General features: G+C 36.6%; 1 protein-coding gene across 1 annotated transcript in view; it reads right to left on the bottom strand.

The window, feature by feature from the left end:
* LOC128018500 (importin-11) overlaps positions 1 to 23,902 on the bottom strand; it is a 130,950-nt gene that overhangs the window by 50,107 nt on the left and 56,941 nt on the right. Inside the window, exons 17-22 of the mRNA XM_052604051.1 lie at positions 18,709 to 18,742; positions 18,395 to 18,435; positions 18,188 to 18,304; positions 15,761 to 15,874; positions 11,668 to 11,783; positions 6,779 to 6,855 (exon numbers count right to left, since the gene is read on the bottom strand). Coding sequence (XP_052460011.1) covers positions 6,779 to 6,855; positions 11,668 to 11,783; positions 15,761 to 15,874; positions 18,188 to 18,304; positions 18,395 to 18,435; positions 18,709 to 18,742 — 499 coding nt within the window. The remainder of the gene's footprint in view (positions 1 to 6,778; positions 6,856 to 11,667; positions 11,784 to 15,760; positions 15,875 to 18,187; positions 18,305 to 18,394; positions 18,436 to 18,708; positions 18,743 to 23,902) is intronic.

The raw sequence follows: 23,902 nt of genomic DNA, 5'->3' as shown, positions 1-23,902 counted from the left end.
TTTGTCCCAACCAGATGTGACGCGATAAAAAGTATCTTTTCCATGTAGTTTTTGTCCTAACCACCCTCGGCACAATAAACGTCGAGGAATTCTATTTTACACATTTTTATTTTCTGCGATGTCGCGGCAGGAACAACATACAAAAATATGACATGAAATATGAAAATATTTTCAGGTAATGATTATGTGCTTTATTCAATGTTAAAAGTGTCTAATGTGAGTTTGAATATTATTTACGTGATCTTTAAAGCCATAGTGAAAGTAATAAATATTTTATTTTAAAAATAAATTAGGCTTAAGCAAACTTACATTAAAACTGTGAACTCACTGTGAACCAGCATCCATAAAAATGGTATGACTTACTCAAAACTGTTCAGTCTGTTCAATCTATTTTCAATGTCCACTTTTCTTTATTTCACACTTGCCATGTTTTTTTTCGGTCACATTGTATCTACCGTATTTTTCGGACTTTAAGTCGCACCTGAGTATAAGTCGCATCAGTCCAAAAATACATAAGGAGGAAAAAAAGTACCGTCTACAGCCGCGAGAGGGCGCTCTATGTTTTCAGTGTAGACTACAGGAGCACTGAGCAGTATAGAGCGCCCTCTCGCGGCTGTAGAGGGTAATGTTTTCTCTTGGTTCATCTCTTAGTTCATTTCTCTTGGTTCATGTCAAATTAATTTTGATAAATAAATCGCACCTGACTATAAGTCGCAGGACCAGCCAAACTATGAAAAAAAGTGCGACTTATAGTCCGGAAAATATAGTACACTGGACGCGACAAAGCATTGCAAATCATTTGAACTTTGTGTCAGCATTTCATAAATATAACGAGCCAGCATTTTTCTGTCTGGGATTTGTCGCGCTGCATCCAGTGTAGACATTATCACTGATAATACTAATATTGTGTTCTAGGCAACCCGTAAACCGTGTTTTTCCAACCTTCTACCTGTGAAAGTGCACTGCAACAGCAATCAAACCCATGACTTCCCATCCATACACTCGTACTAGATCGTCTCTGAAATCACTTAGCCCACGAAGCAACAATGGCAGCCCCAACGGATGCGGTCTTTATGCAAGTGGTAAACGGTGAGAAATAGATTTTAGGACAATATAACGTTGCAATCAAATTAATAATCTAGCTACCGCAATTCCTTGCACTAAGGCAGTTTGACGTGACTTGCCTGGAACACTACAAAGTCCTGAGTCTTGTTTTGAAGTCGTGACTTATGGGCTCAAAAAACCTGCATGGAATAAGGCATAAGTTCTATTGTATTTTGTTGGGCCACACCATGCTGCTCTCGTCCGGTGTAGACACAGTGTAAGTTAATGTTGCTTTATGATGCTGGGATTGAATTATCATGCCACAATATTTGAAATTAGAACCGGCCAAACAATTTTCTCTTGCGGGCTTGATTTTGCCTGCATGCCGTCTATTGAGGAACCCTGATCTAGGCCAATGTTTATATATAAAAAAAGTTAAATTTACCAAAGAGATTCAAAGAGGCAGATGGAGCATCCTTTTATGAGATGGAATCCAGACAAACAGCACATCTACAGGGTGAAAAGTGTTTCTCAGCACGTCAGGGAGAGTGGGCACATTATTACTTGTCCTTACAGTAACGAACATCCATAAGTATTTAACACAAACAACCACACACACACAAACACACACACACACACACACACACACACACACACGCGTGCATCCTCAGCAGTTTCAAGTGAGACAGACTAAAACTTTGGCAGTTGAGAAATATTCTTTCTACTCGGCAGAAAAATCAGTCAAAGGGTCGTTGAAATATCCATGAGGTGAAGTCAAATTTGTTTGAGAAAATCTATGCGCTTTTACTGCTGGGGTAAAAAAAAAAAAAAAGAAAGAAAGAAAAAAAAGAATTCGGTAAACATTTCTACTGCAGGGCCTGATCAAACAGGGTGGAAAGAAGAGACAATTCCAGTGCTGTCAAGATCATCAACTGCTACCATCTGTAACAGTGTAATAACTCACCACAGAAACATATTTCTTGAAAAAGCAATGACTTTTATGCCACTGTGAACTACTGTAAGTAAAGCTAACAGGCTTGGGCATCAGCCCGATGGCATTTCAGACATTCACTTGCTCTACTGTAATAGTCACACAAACATATGCAAAATTTTCTTAGGTTAAACGATGGCATTTAAAAGGCAAATCTCACAGCTCTCAGTCTACTTATTATGGGATTTCTGTTGTGTTTCATGTTACGCATGGTGACCTCATTCTCTGGAGTAGGAGTTTTTACACTGCTAATGAAGCTTTGTTGTGACAAATAGAGAAGTTCATTACATTTCTGAAAATCTTATTAAACCAGGTGTCAAAGTTTCCATTATTGGCTCTAACCTCCATGTGGGCTACGGGAAAAGTCATTGAACTCTTGTAACTTTGCAGTTTAATAGCACAGAGTAAATGTGTAAAGCACCAAGCCAACCCACTGAATAATGCCATTCAGATTATCTCGGTATACTAGCTAATATCAAATATGTTCTTAGAGTGCTGAGTAGAAGCTAAGTAAGTAGCATTTCGACTTATTTACAAATATTTTTATAGCAGCCCAGCTGTTCGAAACAGGATAGCATTCCCAGTAAAAATGAAATAAAATCATTGCTTCAGCATGTTAAGCAGTACTTATAAAAGCCAAACTTTTATATATAAAAGCCAACCTGTCAGTGCTAAAATATTCATGGTTTAAACAGTAAAAAGTCAATATAACAGGGTTTGCAGAAAATTCTTAAATTGCTTGAATTTAACTTGAAATAAAAAAGGCATATGTGGTTTGCATGCACAAGATAAAAAAAAAAATGGAACAAGAGAAAAGAAAATGTATTACAAGCAACAATAAACATTTGAAAATCTCTGATACAAGATGTATCTGATAAAGTAATTCAGGTGCAACATTTTTTTTTTTTTAAGTTCAGCTGAAGCTTTAATAGTGGGCCTAAATGTTGTTAACTGTTTAATGGGTGCTGCAGTTGAATGTCTATATAATATTATTTTATAGTGTTTCTTTAGTTTATATTCTTTCCTTAGTCTGTATTTATTCTGTACAGTTTATATTACACTGTAATGGCTATATTATATATACACGTTTAAATTCTTTCATTGAAATTTTGTATATATAATTCAGTTTCCTGTAGCTCAATATATAAATATAAATAAAAGTATCTGCCAAAAGCCAAAATCTGCTACATAAATGTAAATCCTTCTATGAAGGACAGAAGGGATGTGATAAAAGTTCTTGGTACTGTATAACATGTTGGAAAAAGTCATTGCAAGTCCCGGATTTTCATAAAGAGGTTTCTGTATAAACCCTGATGTAAAAAAAATGTTTGTTAACATGATTTTAGTGTGGAAAGTCACTTATAAATGTGTAAAATGATATGCAATTGGACTTATATTTTCTCTATGACAATGCAATGCTACAAATGGTAAAAAAAAAAAGTTTTTTTTATGTTTCACATTTCTGCTTTTAAATCTTCTTGGTTTACTTTAATGTTGACCTCAACTACAATCGACTCCAGAGGGTTAAAATACGAGAAGCTCATTTTCAACACTGTGATAGCAAGTGATCACAGATGAACCAATTTACACATTTAAATGCTAAATGTACTACTAAAGCCATTTCACTGTAACAGGAAGCAAATGGAGTGCCACACTAAACCAGCTTAGCATCACACTCCAGATTCACAGAAAGACAGTAGTGTAACCAGCAGGAGGGATGTGGCAGGAGCTTCTCATCCCAGACCTCAGCAGGTAAAGAGCTGTGAGCAGTGAGAGACGAGGACAGTGAGCTGTTTGGCGCACAGTGAGAGATCTGCTCCTCTGTCGAATAGTGCTAAGAACACAGAGTAGCATCAGATGATGAGGTTTTTATCAATCTGGCAGATAAGCTGGCCTGAATGCTGTGCTGTGACTGCAAGAGTGCTGGAAACAAGCAGAAACCTTTTCTCTTCTCAGGGAGTTTTTTTTTTTTTTACTTTTCTTGTCCCACTTTACATTTTTAAAAGAGATACAGCTAGGAATAGAAAATTGATTGTTGATTTTGAGGCACAAATTTACTGTATTTTTCGGACTATAAGTCACACCTGAGTATAAGTCGCATCAGTCCAAAAATATGTCATGATGATGAAAAAAACAAGTCGCACTGGACTACAAGTCGCATTTATTTAGAACCAAGAACCAAGAGAAAACATTACCTTCTACAGCCGCGAGAGGGCGCTCTATGACATAGATAGTATGTCGCAGCTGTAGATGGTAATGTTTTCTCTTGGTTCATGTCTCTTAGTTCATTTCTCTCGGTTCATGTCAAATTAATTTTGATAAATACGTCGCACCTGACTATAAGTCGCAGGACCAGCCAAACTATGAAAAAAAGTATGACTTATAGTCTGGAAAATACGGTAAGTATTTTATTTATTTTTTTACACTGAGAAAACGATAATGTACATCCTATATGACATTTAGTGGTTACTGGTTACCGAGTCGATGCTATAGAATCAGTGTTGGATGTAACATGTTACTAAGTATCAGAGCAGCATTCCTTTTTTTCCTGATTCACAGAGAAACCTCAGATACAGATAAGACTAAAATCAATCGAATGACAATAACAACAAAACATTCTGCTTATGCAAAATAAAAAACAAACAAACAGGGTGCACTTTCTGCCATCTAGGTCTCCAGGAGCAACTTTCTACGCATCACAAACTCAGCGAATATTTGACAGAGACATGAGAAATAAGTCTATAGAAAGCTTTTGTCTACTTTTTAACAAATTCAATTAGAAAACGAATATTCTCTGATTATGTAATCCATATGAAACTAAAGCAAGGTACAGTGTCTTTCCCGTATCTGAGCTTGAAGTGTCTAATTTTAAATGAACGAATATCACTTGATTATGTAATCAATGTGAAACTAAAGCGAGGTCAAAGGCAGAGGTTTATAGGGATTTTAAGATGCAGCCTAATTAGCGATTTGAATAAGTTCCTTGTTGAGTAACAAAGTTATTTTTCAGAGTAATTAGTAATTATTAAAGTAATTTAAATAAAATATCAATTATGTATTCAGTAATAGTAAATAGTTACTTTTCGAAAGTAACTTACCCAACTCTGTATAGAATAATGTAGTATATCAAGTTTGTACTACTGGTACTTTCTGGAACCTCATTCCAGTCCATAGAGAAATTATTTTTTTTTTTTTCTAACAAGCTCCCCAAAGAATGGTGGAAAGAGATTGAGTCTTAACAGGCCCTTGTGCTAATATTACAATCAGCACCTGAAAGAGACTAAGATAGGAGAAATGAGTATGCAAATGGAAAAAACGCTTCAATCAGCTGCCCCTCTTTGAATTTCAATGTGTCGGCAGATGCTTTAATGAAATGCTTTCTCTTATTCTCTCTCTCGTACTGACCTCTACCAACCCTCGACTCCGAAGGCTATGCATCTTTCCGGTCATCTGAGGTTATGAGAGGTGTTGGCCTTACGCTAAATGGACTCCTCTTGAGTGAACACTTCTGTGTGACACCTCCCAGAGGCTAGGAGGTAGTGCCCCAATAAAATGTCTATGTCTAATTCTAATACAACTTCAGGGAAGCAATACCTCTGTAAATCATTGTATTCACTTCTGAGAAACAGTCTTATTACAACCAAAATAACATTTAAGTGAATTAAAAATACAAGCAAGAGACAACCACTAAAAGGATCTGACTGAGCAGAATAAAGAGCTCAACAACTAGTGACCAGAATATGAAACTGCCTTCTGCTCAGTTAATTGAATAACACAGTCACGAATAAATGTATTACATCATATGTACTAGCTGCTGTCTGACAATCAAACAGACTTCAAAAAAAAAAAAAAAAAAAAAAAAAAATTTCATTAAACTATTGAGGTTAACTAAGTTAATATACAGCCAAAAAGAAGTGAGAAAATTGAAGAGGATGAATTAAGTTCTGATTTGTAAATTACCATACAACAGTTAAAATGCCTTTTTGGACGATCCGTATTTTATTATTTCTTTTAAATGCAAACTTGAAAAGGCAACTATATTCGAGAAGATCCTTAGATAAAAACTGATAAATCTATCATCTTTTATCACCCTCGTGTTGTTCCTATTTAGTATGATTTTCTCTTTTATGTTCCATGTAAGAAATAATAATTCTGTCTACAAGCTTCAAAGGTGCCATAAATAGTGGCCACTGGATCAACTGGATCTCACTACTTTTCTTATGAACAAACATGGGGAAACAATGGCAAATTTCAGTGAATGACAAGTTTCAGTCTGCTCTTCTGACAAACCTTTGGAAGATTTGGAATATAGTGAGGAATATAGGTTGTATGAACCACTTCCATGTTACTTTAATGGAACTTTAGCATTCTTTTGGCACTTTAACCACTCAAAACCTTATTCACCTCCATTAAAAATGAAAAAGAGTGGCCAGGAATTTTTTTTTTTACTTTTTGTGATCCAGAAAAAAAAAAAAATAATAATTGTTTTTTTTTATATATATAGTTTGCAATGCAAGTTGATGAGAAAAAAAATACAGACAATTAATGGCAAATATATACAGTTTAAAAATGATTAAAAAATTTGGGTCAAACAAAAATGTAACTGATAGGATAAATTCAGTTAGAAAAGCCTTTGACCTGCATTTCAAGGCATGTCCATTGGACAGTTAAATTGGCACTAGCTTTCACCTTGATCTTTAATTAAAAAAAGTAAAGTGTACACTTAAAGAGGCAACTACCTACCAAGTAGGGCAGACATATTTTGGAAGATCCTCAGGAGCTCAGGGGTGATGGCCGGGCTGTTCTCTAAAGTCACCAACCTGCACGAAGAGAAAGATCATGCCATTAGAACAGCATTCATTTAATATACAACACCATTTTTCAATATGTTGCCTGGTCATCATCAAAAAATCCTACAAAAGACAGTAATATTACAACGAAAGAACTATGCTTTTAGTGTCCATGGAAACACTTTTTAATTCATAAAAAAGGCCTGCTTCAAGCCAAACATCTTCAATCTTTAAACAAAACAGGTGATAGAGAAAACGAATGGATACTGCTAAATTTGGTGAAGCTATTTTTGATCCAGAGGCTACAGAGGAGTCTTTGTGCAGGTAGGGTTATTGTACACAGCGACTCTCTTTGTCTTGATACAAGAGAGATAGAGTGACTCAGACAAAATGATAAATGGACAGCGGGGAAGAACAACAAACCTTAGAGAGAGAGAGAGAGAGAGAGAGAGAGAGAGAGAGAGAGAGAGAGAGAGAGAGAGAGAGAGAGACTGAAGCCTTGAACTCGAAGGGGCAAATAAACCTCTTCAAGGAGGGGGCGGAGAGAATGAGAAGACTGACAGAACGGAGAGAAAAGAAATTTACCCAGAAAGTAGATTAAGATGGAGAGTGTATACATTCCAGCGCTGGAGAAGGAATCTGTGGTAAATACTAAGCAGCATTGAGCTTATCCCAGACAATATCGATTAGTATGTAGGACATTCGGTTTAAACCTGGAGCTGAAGATAAATTAATTTATGTCTAAGATTTCTCCTGACTCAACGTCGTCTTGTCTCTTGACAGCATGGCTAAGTGTAATGTTTGGCACTTATATAAAAAAAGGGTTGGCTCCGTTCCTCTGAGGCACGACTCCAATGATTCATGCTATCATTCGTATCTGGACAGGCAATTTGTCACACAAATCTTTTAAGCATTACGTGTGTCAGTGGCTGACAGGACAAAGCATCTGACAGGATGGACAGAGCCACTGGGATCCCATTTAGATTGAGGGCAGTTAATACCACTGCAATGCTTTCGCTGAATTTCTGAGGTTAGGAATTATCTGAACAAAGATGACAAATGAAATGTGACACCCACACCCTCAGTCATGCCTTTAAAAGCTCAATAAATTGGGTAAATCTCAACCTATCTAATGGTTAAGTAATTTTCTACATCTAAATGTTTTGTAAATATGAAAGTGTGATTTTTTTTTTTAGTTTTACAGTAACATGCCGTTCAGAATTGAATTAAGGATCTCTTTTGACAAACAAATGAAATCAAGTAAAAACTGCAATATTACGCCAGTCTTCAGAGCCACATGATCCTTAAGAAATTCAAAACTGCTGATTTTCCATTTAAACATTTATTATCATCAATGCTGAAATTAGAAATTAGAATAAAATTTGCCTCCAGAAGGATGTACTGTCACTTCTTCCTCAATGGTCAAAAAAGTGAGCATTTTATTAGATATGATTTTCAAAGTTGGTCTCTCACATTACAAAAACAGCCTTCTTCAATCTTAGAAACATCACCATGCTACGGAACATGTTACCCCTTTCTGATGCAGAAAAGTTAGTTCATTTATTCACGATCTCTGGACTGGATTTCTGTAACGCGCTTCAAGGTGTCCGTCCTCCATCTTTAATAATAAACAGCTACTGCTACTCCAAAATACAGCTGCTAGAGTTCTTACCAGGACACTTCATCTGTAGTCAGTAGAACACTTGATTTCCCAGAAATTTATTTGAATTGCAAATTCATCTTTGTTTTCATTCCAATTCTAATTTTACTTCTAGAGAAGGTGTGGCTAATTCAATTCTCATTTACTCTGGTACTAAAACGAGGCCAATTCAATACTGAAATTGCATCATGGACGATCAAAACATGTTTTTGGACTGGGATTTAGGTGGTGTAGGTATATCTACATTGGTTGCTTAAGCGATGTCCTAGGCATCAATAGTATGCCATCAGGCAACCTTCTTGTACAACTGTGAGCAGCAAGTGAAGAGAGTTGACAGAAAGCTGGAAATTTGTCCTCTTATGTTCACCACAGTGGCCAGCTGCAGAGTTGAACTCATGCCACAAACAAAACAGCATAAGAGCTGGAGGAGGGTACATGCCACATTATTCTGTGCTGCCCTCAGCTTCAGCCTTGCTGAGCGGTGTGGAGAGCAGGGGTGACAAAGCCATGAGTCATGTGGCTTTTGGAGCATTTTATGACAGATCTGAACTTTTTACGCACTATGGTGCATGAAACATGTTGTCAAATACATACAGGGTCTTTAGGGAAATGAAAACAATCTCTTGAGTTTGTAAAAAAAGTCACACATCTCAACAATTCCTCTGTTCAAGAACAACAAAGATATTTCACTTTAAAAAAGGAAATTGTAAAATGTAATACAAAAAATATCTTCATAGGGCATAACAGAATTCGATTTAAACCAGCCCAGGGGAAGCTAGTAAAACCAACATGTTATGAAATGAGATGAGATAAAACCACCTCCTCCAGTGAATTGAGATTCCAGATATGGGATCCCATTTATTTCTATTATTTATGAAGACACATAAATAGAATAAAATTGTGACAGTATAAGGATATGGACAGCAGGCACGGTAAGTATAGAAAAACTGAGAATGTGAAACAAAAGAGAGTATCAAAGTAAAGCAAGGAATCCAGAGAAATAAGTGAGAATATAATGTAAACACTACCCGTCAAGTTTAAAAAGTAGATACACCTTTGTTCTTTTTACACCAAAGGTGTGTCTTCTGATATTGATCTACCAGTCTTAAAGGGGGGGTGAAATGCCATTTCATGCATACTGAGTTTTTTACAATGTTAGAGTTGGATTCCCATGCTAAACATGGACAAAGTTTCAAAAATTAAGTTGTACGTTTGAAGGAGTATTTCTGTTCCCAAAATACTCCTTCCGGTTTGCGACAAGTTTCAGAAAGTTTTTTTCGAGTATGGCTCTGTGTGACGTTACATGGAGCGGAATTTCCATGTGTTGGAACCGCAGGCGGTGAGTAAAACTGCTTAAAATATCTCTGCCTCCTTGTTAGTGCGTCCGCCTCACCCGCCGGAGACCCGGGTTCGAGCCCCGCTCGGAGCGAGTCGTTGCTGCTGCTGCTCTCGTTCAGTTTCAGCCTCGGGATCTGATTCTGGATCATAAATAAACGGCTGAATCTGACTGTAAGCCATGGTTTGTTTTGGATGATGGTTTTTTTTCTCACGGTGTCACAGCTTCCAAACGCTCTCAATGCAAAAGCCTATTCACGCTCGTGATTCTTTAGCTCCGCCCAGACGTCACGCCTCCAGCTGGTCGTGTTTTTCCGGGAAAAATCGGTACAGACTATCTTTCTCTTATGAATATAATAAAACTAAAGACTTTTTGGAGTTATGAAAGATGCAGTACTACTCTATAGGTACTCAACATTAACAGGATATTGAGTGAAAACGAGCATTTCACCCCCCCTTTAAGTTTCAATTTATACATCAAATGAAAACTGAATAAATAAGTTTCAATTGATGTATGGTTTATTAGGATCCAACATATTTGTCCAAGATACAACTATTTGAAAATCTGGAATGTGAGAAGTCTTACAATTGCATACAAGTAAACCAAAAATTAAGTTTTAATATATGAACAGTAGGAAATTTAGAAAATATCTTCATGGAACATGATCTTTACTTCTACTGATTTTTGGCATAAAAGAAAAAATCTATAATTTTGACCCATACAATGTTTTTTAGGCTATTGCTAAAAATATACCACAGAGACTGGTTTTGTGGTCCATTGTCACAAATGTGGTCTTTTCAATCACTACCAAATCTATTGTCCATTATTCTGAACTACACAGCTAATAATGTAAGTGCTGTTTTTGTTTCATTATTTTACAATACTTCATGTATAAGAAAAAAAAAAGATATGAGGCTGAATCACCCATCACCACAACATCTGGTAGAAAAACAGATGAGTTGGTGCCAAGAGTGTTTGAAAAGTTTTAAACAGAAAATGGAGTAAGTTCACCTAAAAGCATATAAAGTCTACTGTATTTCACAGTCCCCATCTGATGTTCAGCCCTGGGTAAAGCAAAGAAAACTACACTTTACCTCACATTTGAAAAACAAAGCATCATAATGGATCTCATTGTGGAGATGGAAAAACAAAGTTCTGTATGTCTTGTTGAATAAAGATTTAAAGGCAAAAGAAAAGGCACTTGAGGCAGTTGCCTCTGCATTTTGTGTATAGGGCAAGTTTTGAGTCTGCAGAATTGTATCAACTGTACTGTGAACAATGCTACTTTCACAGTTACAATGCTAAAAATGAAATCACAATGCTAAAAAAGCCTTTCAGTGACAGCATTTGGATTAGCAGTATAACAGAGAACCAATTGTTGTACAAGCTGTGGATAAGCTGTGCACTGCAAACATGTCTTATGTGAAAGCACAAAGACTGTGTGCGGCTTCAGCATATAGCATATGATAACACCACCAAAACAAAAAGTTGTTCTGGAAATCTCTGTACTATGAAATGATAGACACGGACATTTGGAAGAAGTCACCACATCAAAAATGTCTCAGACTCTCGTTTTCTAATTTGGGAAGCTTTTTAAAGACTATTAAATGTACACTGACACCTGTTAACCTAATACATTCCACTATTCAACAGAGTTTTGAAAACATATTCATATGACACCACAATTCATATTGGTCTACAAAACTCTGTTCAACAATTAAAGCCTAAACCTTTAATCCAATTTGGTCAAATGGAAATGTACAAAAGGAATAAGGACCTAAAGATTGAGTTGAAACATTTATTCCTAGGATAAACCTTTGGCTCAGACACACTCTTGGAGACTTACCATAGTTCCAGACCGTCTTCCAGCAGGTAAACATGAGGGGGCTGTGAAACATCTGTGCTGAGCTGGATAACAGGAAGGAGGAAGGGATACAGATTCTTGCTTTCCGCTCCCAGGCCCTGAACAACACAAAAACATTTCAACCCATCAAGCCCGGGCAAGGGAAAACTTATCACTCAACTTTTCAGAATAAAATTTAACAAGCTCTGGCTTCTCTGACAAAGGTTTTAAAATCCCTGAACATTAGCTGAATTATACAGTCCTGCTGAAACAAACAGGTTGTACGATGAAGTTGCCAGCAAAAAAAAATTGTTTTCCAGATAAAAGTGTGATAACAGGTTGTCAAGAGAATTTCAAGGGAATGCTGCCAAAATGAGTTTCCCTCCATCTTACAGTCAAGCACAAAAAACAATTCTCGCACTGAATATCAGCAGGTGCGATATTGTGTCAAATTTTCCATGCTCTCTAGAACGGGAACCTCAGGAATACACCAGCAGCATGTGTTTTCTGGGTTCATTCAAGGGCCTGGTCTTGAGAGCAGCCTTGCTCTCCCCTGGGTGAGATACATCCACTCAGCCTCTGACTGATGAGGGCTCATCACAAAGACCACCGGCAAAGGGCATGACTGCCTTCGACAGTCTGCTGATTCTTAGCTGTCCATCAGAATCACAGATGGAAAGCCCCGGGGGCTCAGAGACGATACAGCTGCATTATCCGCAGGATCCAGGTGAAGGTTTGTAACTGTCAATGGGCCAATGATGAAAAACAACAAACAAAATCCAAGGACACTGCAGACACCAGGAGTCATAACTTGGCAACATGACAAGGTGTTGAGCAATGGTAGTTTGGAAAGTTGAGTTTTTTTTGTCATGTGTCTGGATGTTTTACTATCTAGCTTGTAGTAATTTGAACGATGATCCTTCGAACTGTACTGCAACACCTTGTCCTAACCAGACATGACTCAAAGCATCATGCTATAAAACCTTGCTTTCATTTAAAGCTTAAGTTTCTGGTTTAAAATAATACATAATGAGAATAATCTTGTCTGGACACAATTACAAAATAAAAACCAGCATTTATTATTAAAACAGTAGTACAACAAACACCAACATCATATATTAAGTATTTCACTACTGACAAAAAAATATGATTCTATTACTATTTTAATATTACTATAAACATTTAGACAATATGGTAATATTTTAACAAGCATTAAGGAATTGAGAATACAATTAAAAAAAAAAATTTTTTACACTATGGTAAATGGATATTTTTTCCCACACTGGTAATATAATTTTTACATTAAGTGACATTTTCAAATAACAATACTGAGAAAGACTGTTGTGATTTGGGGAAATGAGAAAACAATTGTTTTTTTCCCCTTTAAATTAGTAATTAGATTTTTTTTTTTTTATCATTGTATTAATGATATTTGAGTTTAATGCCACAGTTATGTTAGAACGCATCTCATTCTCGCCATGGTGTGCGCGGTCTGGAGCACTGTATGACTGATGTTTCAGTTTAATTTAACTTTACTTCAAATATATGAACTTACTTGTTTGAAATACTTTTACATTCAATCTGTTGGTGTATGTCCAATATTTAGTGTTTAACTGTTGGTCTTTAAATCTACTAGATTTTTACCGTTTATTGATTTTGCAGACCTTTTAGACTGATGACTTCCACGTGCCGATGCGGCAAACTTGTCACATGACGCACGGTCCTAATAGCGATGTATGACTGTTGTATCCGAATACATATGATCTAGCTATTATAAATATTTTTATGTTTGAATACTTTATGTATGTTTGAAAGTATATTATGCAAGTTAAATTGAAGTGATGTGTGGTATGGTGACCCATGCTCGGAATGAGTGCTATACATTTAAAACATCCAAGTGCACACACACATCTGAAGCAGTGGGCAGCCATATTGCTGTGGCTCCCAAGGAGCAGTTAGGGGTTCGGTGCCTTGCTCAAGGGTCTCACCTCAGTAGTGGTATTGAAAGTGGAAGAGAGCACTATACATTTACCTCCCCCACCAACAATTCCTGTTACAATACGGGTTAAAAGTCCGACTCTCTAATCTTTAGGCCATGACTTATCAGTGGTGCTTTCTCTTTAAAACACCAAATAGTTATGAAATATCCTGACAAGTACAGAGAGTCTTCCACTTTCTCACAGGGTGGCTATGCCTCATGTACAGCGTACAGCCACAAAGTAGTAGTTATCCACTATCTTGTTTACCAAAGAACAATTCCAGTTGGCTTACAAAAATCTCTAGATTAGTAAAAGATCTTCCTAAAGAACACCTCCATTCATAAGAATGGATAATTTTGCAGGCTACGGCATGTGCTAAAGGGAATTTAGCTTCTGCAGGTCAACAAATCATATCCGATTGTGCAGTAAAGAGAGCATCCGTTTTGAAGCATCTGCCAAAAATATGCTTTTGGGGATGGACCCATGATAGGGCCATTTAGGGAAGATTGACTTTGAATGTTCACTGGTAATATTGTCTCTTCAGCATTCTGTGCCAGGCTGGAGGGCAGCAGCTGTGATACCATATGGCTGGCAGAGGAGGCCACAGAAACACAAACAAATGCAAGGTTAATTGCAAACTGTTGATGGCGGGTGGTAAGATACGCACACAATAGATGGTTTCCTTAAGGACCGCTGGCATTTTAATATGCAAATCTAAGGGCTTGAGCAAAAGATAAATACAAAATAATGAGATCTGGTCAACAAAGCTGGCACAAGTATGCAAATTTCAGCCAAGCCTTGGGCGATCTTTAAGACTGATTTATGTGGCTGTGCTTTACAAGAACTGAAGATGCTGTAATGAAGGGTCTTTAACGCGAGCGAGAAATGTTAATATGCAAGATGTGGTTACTGAAGCACACAGCACTTTCAAACAAAGAACAGCTCATTCAAGCTGATGATTGCTCAATTCTCCTCAAAGGAATCTTTATGAAATTAATTCAAAATGAAACATTAACTCCACGTAATTATAACTGACAATTTGTACACAGAGAAGCAGTGAATTGAAAGGCCAATTTCAGACTACTCAAGACGTTTAAAACATACAAACTATAAATGAGGAAAGGGAACTTAATTATTTTATAAATAATAACAATAATAGTTGTTAGTAATAATATTTAATAATTTAAATGTGTCCTAATTGAAATTCAAAATTGTATAATGTTAATAATAAACATTTCTTTCATGTTTAAATAATTGTTAATAACAATATATTTAGTATCTATTGTCATCTAAAGTAAATAACAACAAACAATTTTTTAATTAAATTATCATATACTTTAATGTTAATAATTATCAATTAATTTTGTTATTTGCAAAAAGATAATTCTGTTTTTATCAATATTCATAGTTATTGTGCATTTAAGTAACTGAAAGTATTCTTTTTTATATATATATATATATATATATATATATATATATTTTTAAAGCTTTTTTTTTTATTTTTTTTTTTTTTTAGGAAAAGCAGATAATCCTCGATCACTTTTAGTCAGCTTTGACGAAACTCCTTGTTGTTCCTGTATCATCCAAGTGTTGCTCAGTGGAGTTCTCCGTTAAACCAAGCTCAAGACTCCGGATGGTTTAAATGTGAGTGTCACTCATCTCCTCAGGGGCCAGAGTGACACAGAAACTGCTCCTGATGCACGAAGTAAAAAAAAGGAAAAAAAGACTGGATGGAATCTTCAGCTTGCAGGATCCCATGTGGAGGAAGATGAAGCAGCAGTGGCAATTTTCACATACACCCGTCAACAACAATCCGCTGTCCGCATGTGTGTACATAGACTCACAACAGGAAGGGACTAAGTGTATCGTACAAAAATAAAGGTCTTCTGAAAGTATCGGAAAACCAGAGAAGTGCTCAGCAGGGCAGGAGGGCATCTGTTCATATTCACAGATGACAATAAACAAAATAAATCAAATAAGCCCCCCCCCATTGGTAAAGGTACGTGCATCACGTTCAAGTTAGCACTTGAAACACAGACAGAATGCTAAACAACCCGACTCGACCGTTTCAAAGGCTCGTTATCGGTTTCATTCTTGGTCCCGTGGGTATGCCGTACCTGTATGAGATGGATGAGGGTAGTGAGAATGGCACAGCGGAGCATGTTGTGTTCTTCAGACTGCTTCCACAGAACAGGAAGGTACTGAACCAAGCAGCCCACGTACGGTCGAATCTAGAAGAGAGGGGAAAACAGTAACTCACTGATCTAAATCGCAAAAGAGTGCACACAAAATAAATGTTTGTTTTAAACTTGAATGTTTCAGACACGTTTCATGAACAAACAAGCCGATAAATACTTTTTTAAAAGAAAGAAATGATAACAATAGTAAGAAAAATAATGATAGTACTAAAAACTAGTATAAAAAATACTAGTGTCATCATCGTCAACATTATTACGGTTGCACTTTATTTTACAGTACGTGTACTAACATGTACTTATAGTGTACTTACAGTGTATTTATCTAAGAAAGTTCTGGTAATACAATGTAACTACATGGGGTAGGGTTAGGTTTAGGTTCTGGATTAGTACCTAGTTATTACATAGTTATTGTAATTGCTATAATAAGTACATAGTATGTGCATGAGGAACAGGACTGTAAAATAAAGCGCAACCATTATTACAATATCATTTTTACCAAGTACGTACAAAATTATGTTTGTTGTTTAAGTGATACTGATGGTCACTTTCACAAGCGCTTATTTTGGAAAGAGCTACTTCTGTCTGTGTTACAGGTTTTTCTGTTTATATGCTGCTTATGCAATTTATTCTGCCTTGTGATTTGGTACCTGATTTTATGAAAAATATTCCATGAATTATTCCTATAGATAACATTTGGAATCTCTGTCTAAATCCTCCCACACATCTTTCTCCAGGCCTATTTTTGCAGTATTGTGTTAAAACTTTATATTCTTTGATTAATATTGGCATCCTTTACTGCTGGAATGCCTCTCGAGCAGGGAACCAATGAAATTCAGGACAATGTAATCAAAATACATCATATTTACATACAAATGTAAAACTCAGTGCTTCCAGTGTAGACTTCTCAATGATCTTTACGTCACATGTAAATATCTAACATACGTAACACTTTCTCATTGTAACTCGATGTAGCAGTTTAGTAAACATTACATTTCTGAGTTTTAGCATTTTTTGTGCTTTCTCAGCGTTTTCTTCTGCTCAGAGGAAAACACAGTTTATATATGCTGAAAGCATTTTTAGATATTGCAGTTGGAAGAGATAAATTTGCAATTGACCATTTTTTATATTTTGTTTTTTTTAGGGGTGCTCCGATCACGATCGGCCGATCGTTAACGCGCATCTCGTCAGTAAAGCCGGTTTTCTAATCAGCGGTTAATTCCCTCAGGTGCGTGATTTCACATAGAGCAGCTGTTACTACACAGAGCCGTTGTTAACTGAGAAGATGCGCCAATGAACGCTGAAAATTAACGTGATTTGCGCATCTTCTCTATTAACAACGGCTCTGTGTAGTAACAGCTACTCTATGTGAAATCACGCACCTGATGGAATTAACCGCTGATTAGAAAACCGGCTTTACTGACGAGATGCGCAAAACGATCGGCCGATCGTGATCGGAGCACCCCTAGTTTTTTTTTCGGCAGAAACAGGCCTCTCTTAGTATTGCAAATTAAATGATCAGGGACGGCTCCCAAAGGTCTGAATTTACTTCCAAAGTCTTTTGCCTAGAAAATTCCACGTGGTCTTTTACAATGGGAGAACGAGTTGAGATTTTATTCCATGCGTGACGCAAGCTTTAACAAAAGGTAAAACTAGCTAAGCTCTGGCATGGGGAACTTATTGAAAAGCAGTTAAAGTTCAAAAAGAGTGTGATGGAAAAGCCATTATTTCACAAGGAGTGCAAAAGATAAAGACTAAAATGTCAAAAAGATTTGTCAAAAGACACATTTCTGAGCTCACAATGAATAAAAACCAGAATAGATTTTCTCTGAATGAACCAAAAAAATGGATGGATGTGCTGAGGGAAAACACTTTCAAATTTAATACTGGTCATTTGACTAATCTTTAAGCTGAATATATACTCTCCTACAGGGCAAAACAGAGGAGCAAAATCATTGAAATCATTCAATAGGGCATTAAATATCTCCTGTGCTGCAAAAGGTTGACACGGAAGGTCACTTGTGAAAGCTTTCAATGTACACATGGTATGACCGGCTGTAATTTATGCATGTTTGACTGAACGAATCTTAAATCACGAGCTTTGCATTCTTACATGGCTAAATTAAATGTCATTCATCAAATGGCTCAGAGTCAAGGCTCATGCATTAGCTAAAGGTTATTTTCAAAGCAGGTCATGACCTTGTCCTCAGACAGCATTGTTTGGTAATGACATGACATCAATATGTGCCGTTCAGTGTGCAAAAACAAAGAAGCCTGAGGAATATCTAGAAAAGCATCTGATCGGAGAGTTCAGACTTCATTTGACCTCTTGGAGGGGCTGAATCTCACCTGGATGCTGACTCTCTCGATGACGCAGGAAATAACGTGGAGAACTTGCATTTTGGTGTCGCATTCATTGACCTGTTGCAGCAGCTGGAACAACAGGCCGAAAATAGACTCCAAGTACTAAAAAGGAATAAAAGAGTTGTCAATGAAGACCTTTTACTCAACAATTGAAACGCAATGATGCCAAATGTTCAAAACAACAAATCTTACCGGTAAGAACTGCTCAGTTCTGAACTCGAAGTCATCAACGGGTAAGGCTGAGTTAAGTTTAATGACTGGACGTGAGAAGCAATGAGCTCTTAAATACGCATGATTACCTGACATGCAGATGAATGAGGAGGAAAGTGATTAAGTAATCATTCAACGCCATGCAAACAAGCGGGTGTTGTTGAATGGCTAGGGGTTAATAGGCAAACTAATTACAAGAGTGCTTAAATGCATCCAATTAAAGCTGACAAATGACCAGCCTGCTGTAAAGTCTGTAAACTAGGACGGGCTTAGCATCACTCAGAGGAAAAGGATATCCAGCTTTAGAGTTGTGGCTGTTTCGATGCGAACCTAAAACAGAGAAAAACTGCATTATCATAAAACAATAAATAAAGCATAATCTGGGCTATGAGTTAAGTCTGTCGTTTCCACACCACTACCGGCACCGAACGAAATGGAAATAATGATTCAGAGATTCCACACCTTCTCAAATGTTCCGAGACATTTTCGCTAGTTTGTTATTGCTAGATTAAAAAGAAAAGCTGTGACTGTTACCACAAAAAATATTAAGTAGCACCACTGTTTATAAAATTGAAAATGTTTTTTCATATATAAACATACCAAAATTCAAACTTCGGTAGAGTATCATTTTTGCCCCATTCCCCTCTGTCAGTGTTCAGTCAAACAGGAAGTCCCGCCTCAAGTGTTCCACCATTACAAGCTTTAGGAAGTCTGTGCACAGGTGGCTTACTTATAGTTGTCTCTGCACATTAAAATGGGTTAGGAGAAAATATTTTATAAGCTTCACCTCCAAAGAACTCTTTTAAAGGACAGCCATTAATATCACCTTAAATCAGTGTGGTACATGTTGACAAGGGACCTCTAAGCCTACCCAAGTTTCCTCAACATATAAATCTTGAGAGTTAGCCTGTATCTAAAACCAAATTAGCATCATTAAAAGGTCGTGCCGGTATGGGATAACGGAGGAGCCTGAGGGTGTTAGCAAGGATCGTATAAAGAGTACGACTCAAGCAGGTGGCCAATGACGGGACCCCGCCACCCTCTCTCTCACAATGATCTATTACACTGGCTGATGGGACAGCATGCTGCGCTCCACAAACAGGTTTATAATGAGCTACAGCAGGAGCTGATGAAATTTACCCAACACAAATCAAACTTAATGATCAAGCAATTTTCTGAGTTATAGCCAAGGGCCTAGTGCGATGCATTTATTAAGTAGTTAACTGACAAAGACCCAAGCGGACAACAAAGACATTTTGGTCCAAATTCATCCTTGTATAGTTCTTTCATTCAAAGTCCATTTACAATTGGCAGCTGTTTTGTTGTCTCACCAATGGTCACTGTTGTGTTGGACACAATGTTAATGGAAATGCTGGGAACTCTCAATTTAGATTTTTTGTTGTTGTATATAGTAAAGAAAAACCAGTCTTCCAAATTAGAGATACACAATACCATATCATATTAGTCACCGGTCCATATTAAACATTTAAAATGCATCACTAACACAAGATCCTGGATATTTAGGAAACACTTTACAATAAGGTGTCATGTTAACATTATTTAACATTAGTTAACATACACTATGGCCAATATATTTAACAGTATTTATTAAGCTTTGTTAATGTTAAATAAAAATAAAAATGTTACTTCTTTGTTCATGTTTGTTCAAAGTTCATTAACGATTGTTAATAGATACAACCTTTTAATTTTAAGATTTTAAAAAAATTATAATAAAGAAAATTACTTTATTATTAACAAATGCTGCAGAAGTATTGTTTATTGGTATGTTCAGTAATGTAGTTAATATTAAGAAATAAAAAAATATATAGACAAAATTTTCGTCAAAAGAGAATTTAAATTTTTTTAATAAACACTTATTGGTCAATGGTCATTACATGAAAATTATTATCTGTTTATCTGTATTGGTCAGGGTTATATTATCATTTAACCTTGTTTGTAAGCTAGATGTTCCTCACTGTTGAATGATCTGTTTTATCACATACCAAGTAAATTATTTTACACTTTACTTCACTCTCAATGCTATAAGTAATAAGCTAACATTTAGCATAATTACAGGAAACTAACCCCTATAATAAGTAAATGTCATTAGCCAATATTCCTCTGTAACAAGTAAACAAATAATTGTAGAATTACACTGTAACAAGTAAACAAGGACACATTAAAATAAACTGTAACCAAATAATTTATGGTAGATTAATGAAAGCATGTTAGATGACAGTATGTGATTTCAGATACAGCAACTGTCGGTGTGAACATCCCATAATTCTCTAGGGGGCTACAGCTGTACTCGTGGAAGACTGTTAGAGCAGCGCCGCGCAGGTGGTAGAGTTTACACTTCATTTACGCTCCTATTTAGGCAACCAAATTAGACACAAAAAACCTGCTATTTTCTAAGCATTTGTATTGCTGAATGACAGGTTGTAAAGCCTGTAACTACCAGAAACAATTAAATAATCTAAAAAAAAATAATAATAATTTCGTCATTGAAATGGTTTAAGGGGGCTTACATATTATACAAAGTAATAAAAGCAGTGATAAACAGCACTGCCTTCTCTCTCAGAGGTATAAAACATCAAACACTGGCTGAAAATAAAGCACTCCGCAATGACAGAGCACCCACCCAGTAGATATAAGAGAATTATGAGTGAGGAGATGGGATTCAGTGACAGTAACCCTTTAACAAGGTGTTTGCCTGCCTGCGGAAACTGGACGAGTCCATGTGCTACCTGGCCAACCAGAGCGCTCCATCAACATGGATCTGCTCAGCCAAAGGTTCTGCCTGCATCACTGTTATCAGTCTACTCAGCTTGCCTCAGTTATGGATATAGGTGTGTAATCCTGCTTTCTTTGGGCTCGTCTGAATAGAAAAGATTGAGAATAATAGCTATTAGTCTCCATGAGAAATCGCAGAAGACAAAGCTGCCGCAGTTATCCCCCCTCGAGACTTCCCACGCTAACAATGATCCATGCGCTGTTCATTTTTCACTCTGTTTTCAGTTTTGGCTATAGCTTTTTTGCTTTGAAGAAACGTCCTAACAACACAGTTAATATTTGACACATAGTCACACGTTTGTGAAATGGCTTGAAATGTGTTCAACACAGACTGGCGAAATGTCAAAAACTGTAAGAAATCTAATTTTTAACAAAATACATTTGAAATAATAAAACATTACAATTTCCCCAATAACTGATGATATGAAACAAAAACATTGACATGGATAATTAGATGTCCATACAATAAAGACAAGGCAGTTGTTCCCCTAGTGACATAGTGGCACTGCAAGTGAGGGCTGCTGTGCGAGGATACAGTATCTGCAAATACAAGCTGTAGATATGTATGAGGGTGCGTGCATATGAAAGTGATTAGTCTATTCTTTTCAAGCCGACAAACCATGAAATAGAAGTAGCCCCATCTCATTTCCTTTGCATAATATAGTTGGGGCCACGTTGAAACATGAAAGATAAACGATCTACGTCTCTGTTGAAAGCTCCTGGAGGCAGAAGAGCTCCTCTGTCTCCAACTCTGGTGAGGTCCCTCATTTCTGAACCGCTGAAATGCGGCACATTCTTTACACACACCTAACCCTTCAGTGTTATTGACTCCCTGCCTTATTGTGACTAGAATAGAGGTCAATGATGAGAAGACCACAGCTGACATCCAGCCAGACCAAAGTCATTTATTAAATCAATATAATTAAGTTTATATAATTATAAACTTATCATAAAAAGACTTGTCCCCTACAAGTCTGCGATAAATAGCTTCAGGATTTTAGACTTGTTGAAGTATTTAATCTACAATAAAAATCAATTATCTACTCAAATCAAAACAAACACATTTGCATCTGTTTAATGACAAAACAGACTAGTTCAACAACACAGATTACATTTTGGACTTTTTCTATATAATTTAAAAGTGTCAAGGGCAAGACTTAATATTTTCTCAAATCTATTATTTAACATGTTGCTTCTTTCCGTCATCTCTGTCCTTATAAAATTTGTGACTAATCGGAATACCTAGGATTTACTCTGTATAGGACACAAATAAACTGTTCCTGGTAAACACATTCTGACAAACAAATATCACTGTAATTGGTTGTTAAAAAATTGAAAAAGTTCGAATGTGCAACCTCTCGTACTGAAATCAAATCCACACTGACCACAACATGTCATTATTTGAATGGTGGCTGACTGGCATATAATGAATTCCTAGACTCGTGGAGCTTTAATTGAACCCAGGAAATGACCGATGGGTTGTTTTATAAGCCGAAAAGTAAAATCTCCAGAGTTGTTGATATGCTGGAACCGTGTAAGAGTAGTTTGCCTTTGCCTGCAGCCTCCGGGCCCTGCGGCAACTGTCAAGACTATTCACACTGCGCGTCTGCACACTGACATGACGGCACCTCTAGAGCACTGCCGGCTCAACTCGCTCATAGACGACGTGTGTTTGTGGGAAACTATGAATGTAGAGTCTGATAATTTGAGATTTAATCAGTCTAGTTGACATCTTTCTAGGTCAAAAAAAAAAAAAAAATTAAAATTAAATAAGAGTATAAGATAGCTTGTTAAAGTGTGTTTTGGATACAGTTGCAGATAAAAATGGTCGCCAATAGTTAATTATTAGTCCACCCAAAAATAAAAACCAAACTGAAACTGCAGTTTTACAGCAAAATAAAAAATCAAAGATAAACTAATTTTACTACTGTAAAGTAAAATAATTGTGTGTGAAATATGTATTATGAAATAATATTTTTTTAATTTACATTTATTTTACAGTGCAGTTTTATTAGAATGGTAATATATTACTGGATAAAATAATAATTAATTAGTTTATTTTTTAATGGTTTGGCTTTCTAAAAACACCAGTGTAAAAGTGAGGTGGACTGATAACACTACCACAACTAAAGAGAGCTTTGAGTCCACTTTAAAGTCCAGGTACAAGTCAATGAATAGACTTCACTCTGTTCAAACAGGTTACTAATAAGCGGTTGGGGATCTTCATTTTTCTCCAAAGTACACCAGATTAATGCATTTAAATATTAAATACACTATTTTCTTCCAAGGTCCATCCCAGTCTGTGGGAAACGTCTGCGGGAAACACTGCTCCAAATGATCTTCTTTTGTGTTCCCGAAGAAGAAAGCCACAAAGTAAATTTTTTGGTGACCTCTCCCTTTAATGCTACACCATAGAAATGCTTCCCCCAAAGGAATGTACCAAAAATGAACGATCTCAAGAGACTCCCCAAGAAAACAGTTTCAGGTTTTACATTTATATTGCTCTGTTGCCATTTGAGACTCACCCTTGAGACGCAACAACATTTCAATGCCTGACACGTATATGCGATGAAATGTGAAATACGTTAAAGCATATCTTATCCAGTTTGTTCTGATTTCCATTGGTCAGTAATATTTGTCCACCGTTCCCTCTCTGGTTGGGTTAGCTGAGTGAAACGGAGCTGGGTTTTACTCGGT

Source organism: Carassius gibelio, chromosome A8 (genome assembly GCF_023724105.1).
Source record: "Carassius gibelio isolate Cgi1373 ecotype wild population from Czech Republic chromosome A8, carGib1.2-hapl.c, whole genome shotgun sequence".
NCBI lineage: Eukaryota > Metazoa > Chordata > Actinopteri > Cypriniformes > Cyprinidae > Carassius > Carassius gibelio.
Note: the sequence above shows the minus strand (reverse complement) of the source record. Positions and strands in the feature narration are given on the sequence as shown.